A 15,241-nucleotide genomic window follows, 5' to 3' on the forward strand; every position below is an offset into this window, starting at 1 on the left:
TCATCTGTCCTCCCTCTTGATGCAGCCAAGGAACATATCCCACAACCACCTACTATACTCACCTCTCCTTACTCTTTGCATGGCTTGAGAATTCCCTTGTCTTCCCCTTGTCTGCCCTTGTTGGTCTGTGTCTGTCCTTCTAATACTGATTCTAGATCTGCACCCCTCATTTTCTGTGCTAGTATGTGCCAAGTAGATGTGTGGAGTGGGAACTATTATGTAATAATGAGAACATAATGTGATTAGTATCTACAAGGATCTGAATTAAAGAAGATACAGTGTTAAGATACTGCATTGAAATACACTGAGTCCTTGAAGCAAAGTTAAACTTGGATAGGTAGCTCTTGCTCTGGGAATTCCTAATTTGGTTGGTATTGTAAAAGCTTGGCAAACTTTTGGGTAGCTGGTTTACCCATGTGTAAAGTCAAAAGCAATAGCTGAAGGAAATAAGGCTTATAGGAGCATGTAATTCTGCTGCCTAGTTCTTCCTGCTTCACCCATCAATTTGTGGAGTGCTTTCAATTGACTTTGACAGTGGAGAACTCAAACAGAAGTTGGCCCTTTTGCTAGAGGAAAAGCTGTTTTAAGAATTGTTTATCTGCTTGGTCTGTTTGTTAGTAAACATGTGTGCTGGTGTTTTTGCCCAGCATGCACGGTTATATCAAAACCTGCAAAAGAAGATGCTGCATGTCTGATAATGGTCCTGTGGGGAGGGAACTGAAAGCAATGTGGAGTCCAGAAGAGATGAGGAGGGTAACAGAGCACTGCAGGATTCTAAGACCATTGGAAAAGGAAGGGACATACACATCCAGAAGAAATCAGACTTAATATATTCTGCATCATGTGGAATAAATTGCTTAAAACTAACACAGTTAGATACTTAATACAGTGGTTTTTATCACAATGACCACATGCACAGTTTTGTAGCAAAGATTTCAAAATTGTATTTTTATCCAATAAGTGAGAGAGAGTTCTCTTTGCAATGCTTTATGGTGGATTTTTTTTTTCCCCTTCGAACCTAAATTCAGCTCCCTGTATTGCTGCAGTGAACTCCTTGGTTGTCATGTGAATGTGAAAAGCTGGAGGGTTTGTTAATGATTAAATGGATTATTTTTTTTCTGAAATATTATTTGGGAAGATCTGTATTTTATCATCCAAGCCTGGCATTGCTTCCGTAAGGAAATGTGGTCCTGTGATGTAGTCACGTTCTCTTATACCACAGGTATTAGCTTTCTTAAATAAAATGCTAAAGCAGTCATGTTTAAAAACCAAGAACAAACAAACAAAAAAAACCAACAAAACCATGTGCACTTGGTGGCAGTTCTTTAGTACTTTTGAAGATTTTTCTGCAGACTTCTCACGCTTACCTTCTAAAGCTGCTGGGTGAACATGCTCACTTTTTAAAGCTCAAGAGGAGGCATATTTTACAGCTCATTAAAATACTATTTGTATGCGATGAAGAAATAAGTTCAAAGTCTGACACAACACAACTGCACTTAGATCGCAGTATTAGAGAGGGGATGGATCATTTACACGCCTCACTGCCAGTTTTGGCAAGATTCTTTCTGCCAAGCCAGCTGATACACTATATTTGGAAATGTGGCTGCGTTCTGTTACTGAGCTTATTCATCATTGCTGTCAGCGTAGTCGCTCTTTGTAGAATGCATTCAGGAATTTCCAGCAATGTTCATTTGAAAGAAAACATGGCATTGAAAAATGTTCACCAGGAGACAACCAGAAAACCAAACTCAGAAAGAAAAAAAACAAAAAGAAAACCGAATCACTTTTCCATTGAAATGTGTACTGCTGCTCCTTCAGATGTTTATCAAGTTTGCAATTCTTCTGAAGGATTTTTTTTGTTTTTCTCCATATGTTGTGCAGCTATATTTTTATATATATATATATGTGTATATATATATATAATGTGTATTTTTTGCTTCTGTTGTCATGCATGTACTGTTAAGTAGCCTTCTTTTCATTGCTGTGTGGAGGAAAGGGCTCACTTTATTTCTTTCTAAACAGTAGTTTTAATCACTTGCAAAAAAAGGTATTTTATATCCAAAATTTTATTTTATATGAAAAAATGCCTCTTTTTCTGAAGGAATGGATGCTGCTAGGAATTCCAGAATTTTTCTTTAGAATTGAAATTTAAATTCCATTTCATTAACTGAATTACAAAAAGTAGCTTCACAAAGGAACCACACTTACTTTTTCTGTACTGTGTTTCCTGCTATCATTATAACTCATTATTTGCTGGTTGATTACAGCAGAGCATTGCTCAGCTAAACAGTTTTTTTCTAAATGTGAAATTGGATTGTGTTTTCTGTTAGTTATCAGCAGTTTTGAAACAACTTTCATGATGTATGTTTAGATTATATATTTTATAAAATATAATATGTCATTTTTGTAATCCTAAACTGACTGCACTGTGCTGGTATTTGGAATGTGTTTTCTGGATGTCTATATATAGCAGTAAATCCTTTTAAATTATGGCTCTTACTAAACAATACAGCTGTCTAATGCATTAGATTTTGTATAGTTGTATCTGTTTCATGTAACTGAGCAATGAATGAAGATATGTAGAAAGTAGAAACCATTTTTTCTGATTGGGAATTGGATAAAAAAACTACAATTCTCATCAAGATGGATGATTCCTTAAAAGAAAATACTTCCTTAACAAGTTATCTCAAGATACCAGTCTGCTGGGTTTGTGGTTTTTTTGTATGAGAGAGCCTTGCTGATTTAATCATGCATGCAGAATATTTCCTGTATAGAAATTGTGATGACTAAGAAGCAATAGTTATACAAGATACATGTATCAAAGGAAAGAGCAGAGATACTTAAAGAGCTTATTTCACATTCATATACTGGTAGCAGCCCACTGAAAAAATGCATTTCTGATTACGGTGCCATCAATCTAATGAGTTGTGTTCACTGAACTTTGGGGGTTTTTCCTACAGTATGTTTGCTGTGTGTTATCTGAGCATTAGTAGTAGCTGGGAGATGTCTTGTATTAGCCTTTAATTGCTTACTTTGCATAGAAGATTTCAGGTAGAGACTTTTTTTGCCTCTAGAACAAGTTTCACCTGTGATAGTAATGCAAAGGCAACACATTGGTGAAATTTTTATTTTCTTCGTATTTGGGAACCTGAAGTTCACATACTCTAAAATCAGCTTTATCCTTAGACAATTCTTGGCAATGCTTTCATTGCAAGAACTGGTTCTCTCTACTAACATTTTCATAAAAGGAAAAATTCAAAATTTGGTGCTGACCATGTACCATATTTGAACAGCTCCACGTATTGCTGTATCATTGTTCTGATTGCATGGTGACACTTTGTATCTCCATGTATAAAATGTGCACGGTTTTCTTCAGGGTTTTTTGTTCTCAAAGTGTCTTGCTTATGCAGCTCAAACTACAGTTAGTTTTCCCTGGTTTTTGGATGCACTGCTGGTTTGAACTTACTGTCTCCTAGGGTCTCCAAATTGTTTTCTGCAAAGCTGCTGCCATTATTGCTGTGTAGGGTCTTTCCTTCCCAAATGCAGGATACTTTACCTTTGTCTTTATTTCATTTAACAAAGTTACTGTTTTCTCTTTTCTCCAGTAAAGCTGAGGTCTTTCTGAACCATCAACATATTGACTGCTTTCCCCATAATTTTCTGAAGATGCTTTCTGTCCAAGCATCCAAATTTGATGATTTGGCCAGTATCAGCATCTAACCCATTGGTATTTAGAATTACTGACCACAACTCTTTGAATTTCATTGTCCAAGGAATTTTTTTGGCTAAATGTTCAGTTCATGTCTCCTCAGTGTGACAGCTGTGGAAGATGGTGTTAAAAACCTTGCTTAAGTCAAAGCACTGGCAACCACCAATTCTGCCTAGTCCCTGAGGCCACCAGTTTCTGCTTAAGGCAGTGATGTTGGTTGAACAGGGTTTGCTTTTAGAAGTCTGTTATCTGATCCCAGTCACATTATGTCCATCATGCCTGGAAATAGCTTCCCTTTAGGACTCACTCTACATTTTGTACAGCAAATGAGGTGAGACTCACTAATATCTAGTTCCCTGGATCCTTTGTCCTCTCCTGCCTCCACCTTGCTTTTTGGTTGGATTTTGTTTTCTTGTTTTTCAAGTTACCCATTTCATGACTTTTTCCTTCCATGACTTTTCGAAGGTGGTAGCCTGCAGCCTTGCAGAGATATCAGCAAGTTTTCTCAGTACTTTGGATGTTTCCCATCTGGTCCTAAAAAGATCCACCTTACTCAGATAGTCTTTTTATTTGATAGCTCCTATCCCTCAAGTTTTGCTCGGAGATGCATAAACCTGGGAAAACCTGACAGCTGACCTTGCTCCTAAAGACCATGGTGCTGGGTACCTCAACTTTTTCTGTACCTTTCGTCACTAGGTTGGTTCCCAATTTAGCAGCTGAATTACACTTTCCTCAGTCTGTCTTCTGCTCATGGTAGAAGCATTTCTTCTGGCCTTTCACATCTCTCTTCAATATCAACTCCAGACAAGCTTTGGCCTTCCTACTTCAGTCTCTGCTTGCCCAGACAGTGCATCTAAATTCTCCTCTGTTTACCTGTCCCCACTTCCACTTTACATATGTTTTGGTTTCATTTGAGTTCCCTCAGTGAGGAGTCCCGGGTACCTTCAGCTGGCCTCCTGCTATGCCTGCTGACCTTCTTGCAGTTGAGGAGTCTTGTTTTTGTGCTCAGAGAAGAGAGTTCAAGAAGATGACTGGCTGTCATGAGCTCCTGAGGCATTCTGCTTACTGTTCCCTGAGCAAGCCACAGCTCTACCTACTGTTGGTAGTCCAGAGTCTTCAGTCTGCTTCTTTCCTTCCCTTCCCTTCTTTTTTCAAGACTTACACTACAACTTCACAATTATTGTATCCAAGGCAGCTGTTGGCTGTCTTATGCATGAGCAATTCTTCCTTGTTCATGAGTACCAGATCCTGCACAACCCCTTCCCTAGAAGCTTGTTCACTGCCAGCATCAGAAATTGCTCCCAGTGCATGTCAGAAATTCCCTGGATATTTCACACCCTACTATGCTGCTGTTCCAGGAGGTATTGTGTGATTTGAGTCCTTCATAAGAACAAGGGGCTCTGAATATTGGAAACCCAGCCTAGAATGATGTGATGTCCTGTTTACTGTGGGAACTGAAAATAAGTTTTCCTTAACTAGATGTTTTGAACCCCAAGAAGCTTCTGCAAAGATATACATGTAGTATTTTGATTTTATTTTAAAATGGGATACTTAATTTTTGTTTCATTTTGAATTGCTGCTGTAGTGCAGTCAAAATACTAACTCGGCTGATGTCTGCTGTGCAGCTGATGATTTAAAATAACCTAGTTTTATATAGGATGAATGCTTTGGAATCCATAATATTTGTGCACAACTAATGACTTTGCACGTGATTTGAGTAATTTTTTTATTCTCTGAGATTTCTAATTTCCAATTATGGTGAAGTAATTAATGTGCAACTACATGAAATATTGCATCGGATTGCACTGTATGGCTCTTACATTCAGGTCATACAAATCATATTTGTGCATGTATATGTGCAAGAAACAATTTTTTTAAGTGACTAATAAGAGAGGACCTTGTCTGTTCATATTTATCATATTTTGTTTCACAGTGAGTGGTGACACTGTGCTTCTTAATCTGTTTTAGTTGGAAGATGGGGAAGAAGAGCCGAGTGAAAACTCAGAAGTCGGGTACAGGAGCCACAGCAACAGTATCTCCAAAGGAAATGTTGAATCTAATTAGTGAGTTACTGCAAAGTAAGTTTTGTCTTTATGCTGCTCTGGGAAAAGGGATGGTGTGCAAACAACTCAAAAACATTCTCTTGCTGAAGCCAGTGAGTTATACTCATTTTCTATAAGTGGCCAAGCTTGCTTTTTCAGAGTGCTTAAATTAAGATAGGTGCTCTGAGATACATAGAAAACTATCTCTGCTAGTGTAGACCATTATTGGCTTATTTAAATGTGTATGTGTTAGATATACCACATTTGTGGCAGCTTTTGGCTTTACATCTCAACACAAGTGTAAATACTGGGTGAGATTAGATTTTCAGAAAATTAGATAACTTGACATTGATGCTTTGGCAAAAGTGTTTTTCTTATAGACCTCAAGACTTAACTGGTTCCATTTATCATTTGAACAGTACTTGGAAATTTATCAGAAAAGAGAAATTAACTATGGAAAACAGCAATACAACTCAGTTCAACTGCCCAGATATTTTTGTCACTTAAATGTTTTGGTGGTGGTGGTGTTTGGAAACTTTTCATCGTGCTTAGTCCTTGTGTATACACCAAAGATTTTTTCACTTGTTGGGGGACTTGGAACTCATCCATTATTTCTAGTAAATATGAAATGCAGAGCATAATTTCATATGATGATGCTAAAACACTGTTCACTCTTTCTACTGTCATTAGTAACTGTGTTGAGCTACAGTTCTTTTTGAAACACAAGTCCAGATTTTCATGTCCTGGACATGTCTGAATGTTGCTTTAGAAAAATTAGAATTTTTCTTAGCCCTGCTCACAAAGAGGAGACAAGGAGTTGTCAAAGCAGTTTAATGCCTATGCTACAATTGGCCTCTGCTGTGCTACCAAAAATAAAATGTAGATCTAATAAAAGCAAAGTATCAGCTGTTCTTTTTGTCAAGCTTCCATATTTTATTCAATGCTATGCTAAGTTTTTTCAAATCAGTTGAGCAAGGTAATCTTCAGCTGTCCACTTGGATTTACATGACTTAGATCAAGAAATCTACACAGTGGCATTTAGAATATTGCCAGAGACACTGAGGATGTAATAAAAAGCTAAAGCATGGCTTTGTGTTCCTCTGCTAGTCCTTCCAGTATCAATGCATCTATGAAAACAGTATTGACTAGGCAGGTCAAATGTATGTACCAGCAAATTTCTCAATTACCCAAGGTAAGCTCTGTGCTATTATTGTCTGCTTTCATTCCAGCAAGAGTGATGGCAAACAAGCTGATGTAAACAGAGTGCTTTATTTGAATTATTGAAAACGGGGACTTTTTTGTTGTTTGTCTTATCTGGGGTACTATCTGCTTAATGGCCTGGTTGTTTACCTTTTTTTCTTCCTGGCTTTTTAGACATTTACTATTCCTTATGTCAGAAAGAATATTAAAAATAAAATAACTTCAGATAAGCTATACTGTGAAGATTTCAAAAGTCTGAATTAACAACCTGTCATATAATGGGGTGTTTATAACAGTAGAGATTGTTTTATTTGCCATGTAAACATATTTGAAGGACAAGGATAACTATGGTTCAGTTAAGCTGCTGTGAAATCATAACTCTGATACTAAAATTATATATATCTATTTTATTAAAGAGAACATTTTTTATTTGACATTTTTATTTCCAGAATGCAGCAGTCCTCCCCCAGGCCCTGGTAAGGAATGGGAAGAATATGTACAGATCCGTTCACTTGTTGAGAAAATTCGCAAAAAGCAAAAAGGTAAATGTGAAAGACTGTAAGACAAGAGTGGTTCTGAGTATTGATTTGCCTGAAGAATTGTTGTTAACAGCAAAAAGGAATATTTTTTTCTAGTTGTTGTTATATAAACATTATGCAACATTATGCAATCCTACTACTTTGTGTAAAAAACAGAACTTTATTCTCTGACATGCAGTTACTTTTTACACTTGCAAGTGCTTCTGAAATGTTCTGGTAGGCATGACCACTGGCATTAACCATTTTAATACTCAGAAGTCTGAATGATTATCAGAGACAGGTGACCCTGTGAGAATTCTGTCTAACTGGAAAAAGGAGCTCGAGATTGTGATAAGAAAACAATCTGAAGGACTAGAATTAAAAGTCCTCAGAGAATAATAGGCCTTTTTGATTCCTGATTGCATGGTCTGCTGCTTTGCCTCTATAACTCTGGACATTCTGAATTTGATTTTGTGGCTGTTTTATTCTTATATCAACACTTCAGGAGGTATTGAAACAGTTTCAACAATACAACATTGTGATATTAAGTGATGACAAAAATATGCAAATGAACAAAATAAATAAATCCACTAATAAATCTATCTGCTATAAAAATGAAGAAATGCTTATTATGCCACATGGAGTTTTATTGCCAGTTTTCCTAAGTTTCTGATATGCTTATTTTTCAGACTAGAACAGTTTTCTTCCAGTATGGTCTGCAACAACTCGCTGTCGATGATACTTTTTTTTCATCTAATTTTTGTCTATATTTGGAGGCATGCTCTAAAAACTGCTTTTCATGTAATTTTAGTAAAATTAACCTCTTTTATGACTGATGTATTTTAATGACTGAGAAATAACTTTTTAACCTTGTAATGAATAGATTTGGGCGGGACATAGGTGAAAAAGTCCTGAAACAATTCTTTCTTCTCTGCTTTTTATACAGTAACAGCATAAAAGCCAGGCTGCATATAAATGGAGCTTGACTGGTCCATGGCATTACTTGATAAAGCAAGTACTTAATAGGCTTGAAATTTCCCTTTCACACCTGTTTTTAATATATTTTAACCGATATGTGAAAATCTTATTTCATTAAAAGACTTACAAACCTCTGAACAGTCAGTTATTGTCAGAGGGCATATGGAAGAATAAGTGTTACACTTTGAATGTAGTGGTGTAGAGATGAACTTGACTCATTTTTTAACTGTGCCATGACTTCTCTAAACTTTTGGTACATGTCCAGGTTTGCTTGATATAATACATGTGTTATGGTAGATCATAATTCAGGTTAAAAAGAGCAGAGTTAGCACTGGGATTGGCCTGCTCACTGCATCTTTCTTCTCCAGCAAAAAGATCAAACCATCCCGGGGGGGATATAGCTGCTGGCAAAGGTGGTCGAATGAGTGTAACAGTATTATGTTAATGGAGCATATTTTTTCTCCTTGAAAAGATGCAAAATCTACTAACCACAACAATGTTGACATACAATTGTCTTTTAATGTAACATTGTTATGTACATGGTGAGTGTGAATAGTATGCTGTCATTCAAAACTTACTTTTTAATGGAACATAGTAATTAATACTACTCAGTTTTTTCTAATTCTGTAAAGGCTTTAGATGATTATCAGACGAAGTCTCAATTACTACTTGGAATTCTGAGTTGTACAAATTAGTACATTTTACCAAAAGTGTCATACTTTGTGCTTTTCTAGACTAGAACACACTGGGTTGCAGAACATGAACTAAAATGATGTTCAGTAAAGAATACGATTTGAAAACTGAGTATTTTTAATTTCTAAAATTTTTCTTCTTTGACTCATTAGCAAAATCTTAAATAAAGCTAATTTTTAAAGAGGTATTTTTCATCTATATAGGGTAGCTATATTTTGTTCAATATAGAAACAATTTGTTCCCCAATAGTGCTTACAATCTAGTGGAGTTGATCTTCTCTTTAGAAGAGAAGATTTGGAAAAATTTTGGAAGTGTTGGACCACATTGTGCATGAGAAGCAGAGGTAGAATTTCAGAGATCCTTACAGAATGGACCCAAATATGGGCTGGATGTTAAAAGCTTGCCTCTCAAATTCCTCCTTGTGTCTGTATCAACATGTGGTGGTGATTGCCTTTATAATTGAAATTATGCTTGGAAATATTTTTGCTCATATTTCAAAGGCAAAGAGTAGGAGAGCTTCATATTTCATCACAGCTCAGTTTAGGTGGTTGTGGTTTTAAGATGACTGGGAAGCCAATTTGGCACAATATTTAAGTTGATGAAAATTGGTTATGACATTTGTATAGTATTGAGTAACACTTAACAAAGACCAGTTCTGAGTCAGCTACTTCAAAGTAACACTGCTGTAAGGTGGCAGATAGTTTTTTCCATGGCCTTTTATATTGAACTTCTTTATCTTTCTAGATCGTCTTATTTCTGCATTTGTTTTTTAATAAATTGTGTATATAGGTTTGTCTGTTGTCTTTGATGGAAAAAGAGATGATTATTTTCCTGAATTGATAAAGTGGGCAACTGAAAATGGAGCATCCACTGAGGGTTTTGAAATATCTAATTTTGAAGAGGAGGGATTTGGATTGAAAGCAACCAGGGAGATAAAGGTGAGCATGTGAACATTTGACTTAGAAAATCGTGTTTGCAATGTGTCTGCAGAGCTCTGAAACGCTCACCACCTTCCCCTTTTAGCTGCTTGTGAAAGTTCTGTTCTGAAATGATCTCAACTCTGCATTCTTGAGAAATTAAATTATTAAATTATTATTTATGACTACTGATAGTGAAATTTTAATTAATCTTTCTCTTTTTTCGCTCTGTGTTGCCTATACTCTTTACCAGAGTGCTCTGTTGATGTATCCCTTTCTTACATGTTTTCTATTTAGTCTTTTCTTTCATGTCCCTTATTTTAAAGAACTGGACTTTTTGCCTCAGGAAGAGGTGTTGCAAATACATCTTCTATAGTGAAGATTTAAATCTGTAAAATTACAATAATTGTAAGGAATGTCTTTCTATCAGAGGAGGAATATAGACACACTGTTAAAAAGTAACCGTTTAAGATTATGTCTTTCTTTTCCCATTTTACAGATGGGTCTATATTGAAGACCAATTAGCTGTTACAGAAAGAATTTTAGAAAATGAGCATAGTAGATTCATTTTATTTTAGGGCTTTAGTAGCACACAGTTAATAATTTGATAGAAATCCTGAGCCATTCTTCTAGAATAAGAATGGCCAATGTGAAAAAAATCTACTGTGAGAGAATATTTGATCATGTAATTATTAGCAATATAATGTATCTGATCACTGTAAAGTTGTGTGTGCAATCTACATGTTAGCAGTTCCAAACTGAAGCACTTTATTTTGTAATCTTAAGTGTCTGTCTTCAAAGTTTTGTGTAATGCAGATTGGAACATTTGGTTAGCAGAATATGAAACGTTTGTTTGTTTAATTTGCAGTGGAAGAGAAGGAAGATATTTTGATTCAGAATAATTTTTATTAATTTAAAGTCAGTGTGTATTTGAGACAGTTGACATATATAAATGCTAACTGACCCTCTCTGCATTTTTTCCTTTCTGTAGGCTGAAGAGTTGTTTCTGTGGGTTCCTAGAAAACTGTTGATGACAGTTGAATCAGCTAAAAATTCAGTCTTAGGTAAGAGCTTAAGGAAGTTCTTAAGGTAGAAATTAATATGTATGGGATCATTCAGTAGGAGACATTTTTTCTTAGCTGATCATCTGTGCTACAGGACTTGCTTATCATGCCAACCATCAGGTTTGGAATACCTGGAAGCTTGAAGTGTCAGTGGAAAGAATTTAATTTCCCAGTTTGTTTCTGGCTGAGTGCACTAGATATCTTCCACAAGTGTGTGTTATTTTGAACACATATCATGTAGCTTGTATAACACTTGGAGATAAAATGTTCTGAGGTACTGAGAGTATTGTTCTAGTTTCTTCATGTCTTCCATCATACATACACACAAGGCATTTGCTGTGTTAAAAAACTTGCAGCACAATATGGTGTAGGCAGCTAAAAATTTTAGAAACCTGAGAAGCTTTTTTTGTTTTTTATCAAATTCTTTCATGTTAATGTAAGGTAAATCTAGGATGGTATTTTCCATGGACAATTAATTTAGTGCCTCACTTTTTTTGGTTAATTCAGGATCTCTGTATTCTCAAGATAGAATTCTTCAAGCCATGGGCAATATAACATTGGCATTCCATCTCCTTTGTGAGAGAGCCAACCCCAACTCTTTCTGGCTGCCCTACATCCAGACACTCCCCAGTGAATATGATACTCCTCTCTATTTTGAAGAAGATGAAGTACAGTATCTTCAATCAACTCAGGCCATACATGATGTTTTTAGCCAATATAAAAATACAGCTCGGCAGTATGCCTATTTCTACAAAGTTATTCAGGTAAGCATCTTAAATGTACTATATACATGTTGTTCTCATGTTCCTGGTTGAGGAAGGTGTGGAAACAGTAATGCTAAATAATAATGCCAGAGTATTGCTCTTAAAAGTCTGAATCATTAAAGCAATTTCCTGCTGCTTTTTCAAACTGCTGTTAAAATTTTGCAGTTCAGTAGGCTGATGAGTATGTAAGAATGTATTTAGCTGGTTGAGAGAAGTGATTACTGACCTTTGTTTGAAATTGGGTGGGGCTTCACCTAGAATAGAATACTGTGCAATTTTGGACCCACCAGCACAAAAGACGTGTTGACAAAATGGAACGAGTTCAAAGGAGGACTATTAAGAGGTTACTGCCTTCAGCCCTTTATCCATAAGGGAGACTGAGGGAGCTGGATTTGTTTGTTCTGGGGAAAAGGAGATAAGGGATGATCCAGTTACTGCTTTCATCTTGCTACTGTTAGCCAGTCTCCAGAAGTTTGCCTATGGGAAGTTTTGCTACGTGACCTGCAGAGATCTACAACCTATGCCTTTGTGATTCTTTGAAAAAAATAGTTTTCACCTAACAAAGTAAAATGATAGTTGTTAATTGACAGAATAAAATCATTGCATATGTTGTATTTCCAGTGACTGTGGATTAACTGTTGTTTTCTGTTCTATTTAGCATAATTATTTTGATTGCTTTCAAATACAAGGATAAACCCATCTGGCAACAATTTGAGTATGGGAGAGGCTTGAGATGGGTGAACTTCTCATTGTGTTCTGAAGTAATGATTTAAATTGAGTTTCTAAGATAGAATCTGTTTCTCTGACTGATATGTAGACATAATTGATGTTGTAAGTGAATGGTAATGTGTTGTTCTCAAGGTAGTGCTCAATGTCCAAACATCCAAAGCTTTTTGTGGCACAGTCTCTGTAAAAACCATGTGACTCTTATATACTGAATTTCCCCAGCTGTGTGATCCAGAGATATTTTATGTGGCCATTGGAGAGGTCAGAGGACAAGGCATTTCTGTTCTCCTTTAGTGTTACTAGAGTTCTAAAGCTTTTCTGTTAACTGTTTTAATTCAACAAAGGTTAAATTATTTTGTGTAGCTGTTTGGTGTTTGTTTCAAGAACTAAGTATGTTTCAAACATAGTGTCAGAGTATCAGGAGCAGAGGGATACATTTTGAAAACTGAAGCAGTTGAAATAAATGGGCGAAAGCCAAATCAGGTGCACAAAGAGTAGAGTAGAAATGGTATCTGTGATATCAGAAAGGAACAGAATTCTTCCTTCTAGGTGTCACAATTAAGAAAACTCTCTCATCCTGCCATGTGCTGTCCTAGGCTGCCAGTCCACACTTGACCTTCCAGCCTTTCACTTTGTCTCTCAAAGTAAACTGCTTGAGCGAACAGAGCTTCTAAATTCTGTATCTTTAGAACATCTTTTTACCCGCAAAAAAGTCTTCTGTTTTTAATGAGTTATTAGCAGAATATTGTGGAACAGTATCCAGTTCTTGCTCTTGCAGTACTTAATCAGTAGCTGAACTATCCCTGTGGCTAGGTCTGTCATCTTCATTGACTAGTCCTGCACTAGTAGTATTAGGTGAGAGGTTACATGACCCCAAAATTAATGAAAAAAACCTGTGAAATGCAGTTTTACAGAGAAATGAGATCTGGAATGAAACCCGTGGTTTTGACAGCCTTGTGTTCAGTATTTCAGAACTGCTTCTCTGTGACTGATGAATACATAAAGACTGATATCAAAGTGATGCAAGCACAGCTGAAGAAAGTATATAAAATGCAGTGGTGTATCATCAGTTAGAGCATGAAATATCATGTGAAAAGCATCTTAAATGGTTGAAAAAACATTTTTTGTTTATGAAAACTTCCTGTGGTGCATAATCTGCTGTCCTGTGTGACCAGAAGTTTGATACTGCTTTCAGCATGCAGACTAATATTTTTAAGTGTATAAACACAGTTTTTGTAATACAAAAATCTTAAAACTATATTTATGTTGATAGTTGTTCTGCTGCAGAAAGTAATACTATCAACATCTTGAAATAAAAGTTGTTTTGTTGATATTTGAAGATACTGAAAAAGGAACTGTTTTGTGCAGGCAAAATATTTCTAACAGTTGTGGGAATAAGAGAGTTAACAAATAATTTCTTCAAATGCTTCTTTTTCTTTCCATATAGGATCGCTGAACTGTTATTAAAATAATTTGGCTTCTGGTAGGAGTGGAGTTTTAAATATTGTTTGAGAAGTGCCATTTTGTTTCCTTGACTTCTCCATAAGGGTGACTGCTGCAGTTCTAGCTCTTTCTCCGAGTGCTTAGTCTGGGTATACATGAAGAATGGGCAGATTTATGAATTTCACAGCTGTTGCAAGCTAAACTGTGGTCTGGTTTGCTAAGCAGAAACAGGTGGAATGTTGAGCAGACAAAAATAAACCCTTGAGCATGTTAGCCAGGCTCTGTAAACCACACTGACACCTCTCTAAATATATGTAACTTGATAACTGAAAAATAGTTAAAAGTTCTTGCAGAGGTACTTTAAAGGCACATTTGGCCCCTCCACTGCTATCAGAATGCAGGGAATAGTCAAAAGATTGCTTTCATTGCTGCAAACCTGTAGTTTGCAAGATGTTTTTGTAGTTTTTTCCGGAGGGAAATTCTGTATGCTGCAGGGTTTTCTCTTCTCAGGGGAAGAGAAAGGAAGGTATGCATGCAACTTCCATTAACATTTATGGGTATTGCATGCCTGCTGAAGGGTGAACAAAGCCCAAATATTGATGGCTTAATGTTAAAAATTTTTTGTACACTGAAATGTGGTATAATAGGCACAAGAGGGAGCCATATAGTTTACAGACACTCACAATAAAATTATTCCTAAAGAAAACACAGTCAAGTTTGAATCCTCTCTAAAAGACTATACATTGGTCTTCATATTTGATTTTCAGGTGCGTCTGTATTCTTGTTTGTAGTCTGCTACAGAGAAGCTTTTATAAATCAAAACAAGACATGAAGACAAGGAGTGCACTAAGAGAAAGTGGAAGTGCCCGAACTATTTATGTTTTGAATGTGATAGGTCCGAAGCAGTGTTGTGTTTTTTCCCCATAGCTGTAGTAAAAGCTGTTATTACCTGCCTAAATAAAAGACAATTTTATGATAATTTTAGTTGACTTTAAAATCTTTGAAGTTGTAAGTCTGAAACTCGCAGAGCCCATTTGCTAGCCATAGCTTTTGCCATGGTAGCCAGTGTATGCATTCATTGTCACTCTGTGTTAGTGGTATCTGCATGTAGCTTCCTCTCACATGCTGGAAAATAGATCAGTTTTGCTACACTGTCCAGGGTGGACCATGGAGGGACTTCAGTTTTT

At 36.2% G+C, this 15,241-nt stretch overlaps 1 protein-coding gene across 3 annotated transcripts in view; it reads left to right on the forward strand.

Moving 5' to 3' along the window:
- SETD3 (SET domain containing 3, actin N3(tau)-histidine methyltransferase) overlaps positions 1-15,241 on the forward strand; it is a 56,684-nt gene that overhangs the window by 16,743 nt on the left and 24,700 nt on the right. For 2 of the 3 annotated variants that reach the window (XM_071557547.1, XM_071557548.1), the window contains exons 2-6: positions 5,678-5,787; positions 7,401-7,493; positions 9,930-10,078; positions 11,049-11,121; positions 11,629-11,885. In XM_071557547.1, coding sequence (XP_071413648.1) covers positions 5,685-5,787; positions 7,401-7,493; positions 9,930-10,078; positions 11,049-11,121; positions 11,629-11,885 — 675 coding nt within the window. In that variant the 5' untranslated portion in view covers positions 5,678-5,684. Of the gene's footprint in view, positions 1-4,978; positions 5,071-5,677; positions 5,788-7,400; positions 7,494-9,929; positions 10,079-11,048; positions 11,122-11,628; positions 11,886-15,241 lie in introns of those variants that run through there. The other variant, XM_071557546.1, reaches the window with a different exon arrangement.

Source organism: Pithys albifrons, chromosome 6, assembly GCF_047495875.1.
Source record: "Pithys albifrons albifrons isolate INPA30051 chromosome 6, PitAlb_v1, whole genome shotgun sequence".
NCBI lineage: Eukaryota > Metazoa > Chordata > Aves > Passeriformes > Thamnophilidae > Pithys > Pithys albifrons.